The sequence below is a fragment of the Carlito syrichta genome, unplaced genomic scaffold (genome assembly GCF_000164805.1).
Source record: "Carlito syrichta isolate Samal-C Ts95f unplaced genomic scaffold, Tarsius_syrichta-2.0.1 Scaffold309725, whole genome shotgun sequence".
Lineage (NCBI taxonomy): Eukaryota > Metazoa > Chordata > Mammalia > Primates > Tarsiidae > Carlito > Carlito syrichta.
Window position 1 is genome coordinate 12,257 of NW_007253821.1, and position 4,123 is coordinate 16,379.

Genomic DNA, 4,123 nt, shown 5'->3' on the forward strand with positions numbered 1-4,123 from the left:
GCACTCCAGTCTGGGCAACAGAGTGAGACTCCAACTCAAAAAAAAAAAAATTTTTTTTTTAATTAGCTGGGTGCACTGGCCTGTATCTGTAGTTCCAGCTACTGGGGAGGCTGAGGCTGGAGGATAACTTGAGCCCAGGAGATTGAGGCTACAATGAGCTATGATTGCACCACTATACTCCAGCCTGGGCAGCAGAGCAAGACTTTGTTTCTTAAAGACAAACAAATTTTATTTTTCAATCAATCAAGGGCATGCCAACTGCCAATCAGAACTTCTGACTTCTGTAAAATAAGAATTTTTGTCCCCAACTCCTAGCACAGGATATGGGCACACAGTAAGTACCAAAAGATGCTTCCTGAATGAATATATGAATGATTTATCTAGGCTTTCTGAAATTTTTGTTTGTTTGTTTGTGTGAGTTGGAGTCTCACTCTTTGTTGCCCAGGCTAGAGTGCAATGGCACACTCAAGGCCACTGCAGCCTCAACCTACTGGGCTCAGGTGATCTTTCTGCCTCAGGCTTCCAAGCAGCTGTAACTACAGAAACACACCACCACGCCCGGTGTGATGTATTGTAGAAATGAGATCTCACCAAGTTGCCCAGGTTGCTCTCGAACCCCCCAGGCTCAGGCAATCCTCTTGCCTCAGCCTCCCAAAGTGCTGGAATTATAGGCTGAGCCACTGCACCTGGCCTAAGAAATGTTGAAAATGCTCCTCCCCACTCACCATCATCTTTTACTGTATCTTAGGCATATGGTCAAGCATCCAGGTTAGAAACTCCTGAGTTCACAACAATGCCATATCCCCATTTTATAGATGAGGAAACAGGCCTAGGGAGGGAAAAAGGCTTGCCAAAGGCCATAGACTTTGGAAGTATTATTGTTGGGACTTCCTCCCATGGCAGCCTCCTCTCATAACAACCTGTGACCTTAAAAAAAAAGTTAAAAATGCTTGAGTGGGTATTCTTTTTTCAAACAGAACTCTGTATCCTCCTGAAAATGCTCACCCTCTGGAGATAGAAGCATAAACATAACCCCTTCTTCAGTAAGACAGGTCTTCCAATAGCTGAAGCCAATCGTCATGGCTCCCCTAAGTTCTGTACCAGGTTATTCTTTGGATGAAAATAAGTCATGGCCAGGCCAGTGACTCACGCCTGTAATCCCAACACTTTAGGACGCTGAGGCAGGAGGACTGCTTGAAGCCAGGAGTTCCAGGTCAGGCTGGGCAACATAGCAGGACTCTATCTTAGAAAGAAAGAAAAAAAAGAAGGAAGGAAGGAAGGGAGAGAGGGAGGGAGAATAAGTCATGAGCTCCCCGGAGCTGGCGTTATGAGCTCACTCTGCCTTTTGTGGAAGGAAGAAAGGAAGGAGGGGAGGGAAGAAGGGAGGGAGGGAGGTAGGATAACAAGTCATGAGCTCCCTGGAGCTGGCGCTGTGAACTCACTCTGCCTCTTGTGCCCCCCAGGTCTCTACCGTTGTGGAGCTGAACGTGGGGGGCGAGTTCTACACCACCACCCTGGCTACCCTGAGAAAACTCCCGGACTCAAAGCTAGCCGAGATGTTCTCCAGCTTCGCCAAGACCTGCAGGGACGCCAAGGGCCGCTTCTTCATCGATCGCCCCGGCTCCTATTTTGGGCCCATCCTGGACTACCTGCGCAGCGGGCAACTGCCCACGCAGAACATCCCCGAAGTGTACCGTGAAGCTCAGTTTTACGACATCAAGCCTTTGGTCAAGCTCCTGGAGGACACGCCGCAGATCTTCGGCGAGCAGGTGGCTCGGAAGCAGTTCGTGCTGCGAGTGCCAGGCTACAGCGAGAACCTGGAGCTCATGGTGCGCCTGGCGCGCGCCGAGGCCGTGGGCGCGCGCAGGTCGAGCGTGATAGTGTGCGCGGTGCCCACCGAGGAGCAAGAGACGTGGTGTGCGGAGGCTCTTCGGGTCCTGGAGGCTGACAAGAAGTCTGTTGTCAAGTTCGGGCCTTGGAAGGCGGCCCCAGACAGAGACGACCTCCTGCACTGCGTGGAGATGGACATTAAGGCCCAGGGATACACGGTGTTCTATGAGCGCTACCCCTTGGAGAAGGTGTCCCGGGCCAAGCTCTGCCACGCCTTCTACATATTCAGCTTCACCTGGTGGTGAGCCCCGGGGGCAGGGACTGTTTGCTATGGGTTCTGGTGGGGTTTATGGAATTAAAAGTTGCCGTGGAAAGTCATCTTCCTAATTTCACAAATAAACAACTTTCAAAGTTGATCTAGGGCCTTGTCCCCAAATATTAATTTTTATCACCAGCTTGAAGACTTTCCACTTCCTTGAAACTGACGCCACTGTACTTGCCTAGCAAGTTGCGGCTGCGCCCTCTTCAGAACCTTATGCACCTGCCAGACTCTTCTTTTTTCTTTTTCTTTTCCTTGTTTTGTTTTGTTTTTTTTGAGTTGGAGTCTCACTCCGTCGCCCAGACTGGAGTGCAGTGGCCGCTCCCCACCACGGCAGCCTCGACCTGCTGGGCTCCAGTGATCCTTCCGCCTCAGTCTTCCAAGGAGCTGGAACTACAGGTGCGCTACCACGCCTGGCTCATTTTTGATTTATTGTAGAGATGAGGTCTTGCCAAGTTGCTCAGGCAGGTCTACGAACCCGCAGGCTCAGGCAATCCACTCACCTCAGCCTCCCAAGGCGCGGGATTACAGGCTGAGCCACCGAGCCCAGCTTTCACTCTGTCACTCAGGCTGGAGTGCAATGGCACAACCACAGCCTCGACCTCCTGGGGTCAAGCAATCCTCCCGTCCCAGCCTCCTGAGTAGCTGGGAATACAGGCACGTTCCACCATACCCAGCTAATTTTTTTTTTTTCAGAGATGAGGTCTCGCTATGTTGCACAGGCTGGTCTCGAACTCCTGGGTTCAAGCAGTCCTTTCGCCTTGGACCCCAAAGTGCTGGGATTACAGATGTGAGCCACTGTGCCCAGCCTGGATCTTTCTCTTGAATTTCAATAACAAGAATGAGATAAATTAGAATGTTTCAACAGTGCTTTTTGCAGGAGGTATGGGATGACAACAGGAAAATACAGGATGCCATGAGTCTAGGTATTCTGTCATAAAGATGTAGTCTACCTTGCCCTGATCTGTGGTCAAGTCCGTCTAGCCCTGGCTTGTGCCTTCATGCAGTAGACGCTTCCCAGATCCCCTTTACCAGATGCTGTGGTGCTGACTAGTAAAGCCCCACAGCTGTCTTCTCTAGAGCAGAAGTTTCCAAAGTGCAGCACCAACATCCCCTGGGAACTTGCTGGAAATACAAATTCTCAGGTCCCAATGAATCAGAATTGCTGGCTGGGGTTGGACCAGCCATCTGGTTTCCCAAGCCCTCCAGGTGATTCTAATGCACCCTAATTTTGAGACCTTTGAGGCCTAGGAAAAAATGGCCACATCTCTTTCATGGAGGTACAAAAGACTGACCTTTTACCTCAAAGAAGTTTGTGTTCTAGAGCCCCTAATGGGATCAAGCTGATGGCAGTCTTCATTGGTGAGCACATTCATGCTTAGCATTTTTCCTCTGCCCTACACTGCTTCCATAACTTGACTTCAACTGGAGCACTCCCTCAATAAACTGCCAGCATAAGAGTCTTGGTTTTGCCAGGTGCAGTGGCTCACACCTGTAATCCCAGTACTTTGGGAGGCGGAAGTGAGAGGATTGCCTGAGCCCAGGGGTTTGAGACCAACCTGGGCAATATGGTGAGACCTTGTCTCTACAATAAATCAAAAATTAGCTGGGCATGGTGGCACACGCCTGTAGTTCCAGCTACTTGAAAGGCTGAGGTGGAAGGATTGCCTGAGCCCAGCAGTTCAAAATTGCGGCACTCCAGCCTGGGCAACAGTGTGAAACCACTCAAAAAAAAAAAGAGAATCTTGGTTTCCCTTCTGCCTTTCAGCCTAAGACAGTACTTAACTCTAAAGCAGGACACTTGTAAACATTTATCCTTCTTCAAGTCCAGGTCTGAGATAGGTGGCCTCCTTCCCTGCCTGGTAACTTGACCACCATTCTGGGTTGTCTAGGACTGAAGGGTATTTTAGGATACAGGATTTTTTCTTTTTTTTGAGTTGGAGTCTCACTCTGTCGCCCAGACTGGAGTCCAGT

General features: G+C 50.1%; 1 protein-coding gene across 1 annotated transcript in view; it reads left to right on the forward strand.

The window, feature by feature from the left end:
- The window catches only part of KCTD14 (potassium channel tetramerization domain containing 14), a 20,116-nt gene that overhangs the window by 4,529 nt on the left and 11,464 nt on the right, over positions 1–4,123 (forward strand). The window contains 1 exon segment of the mRNA XM_008067636.2: positions 1,464–2,131. Within this exon segment, the coding sequence (XP_008065827.2) occupies positions 1,464–2,131 (668 nt within the window).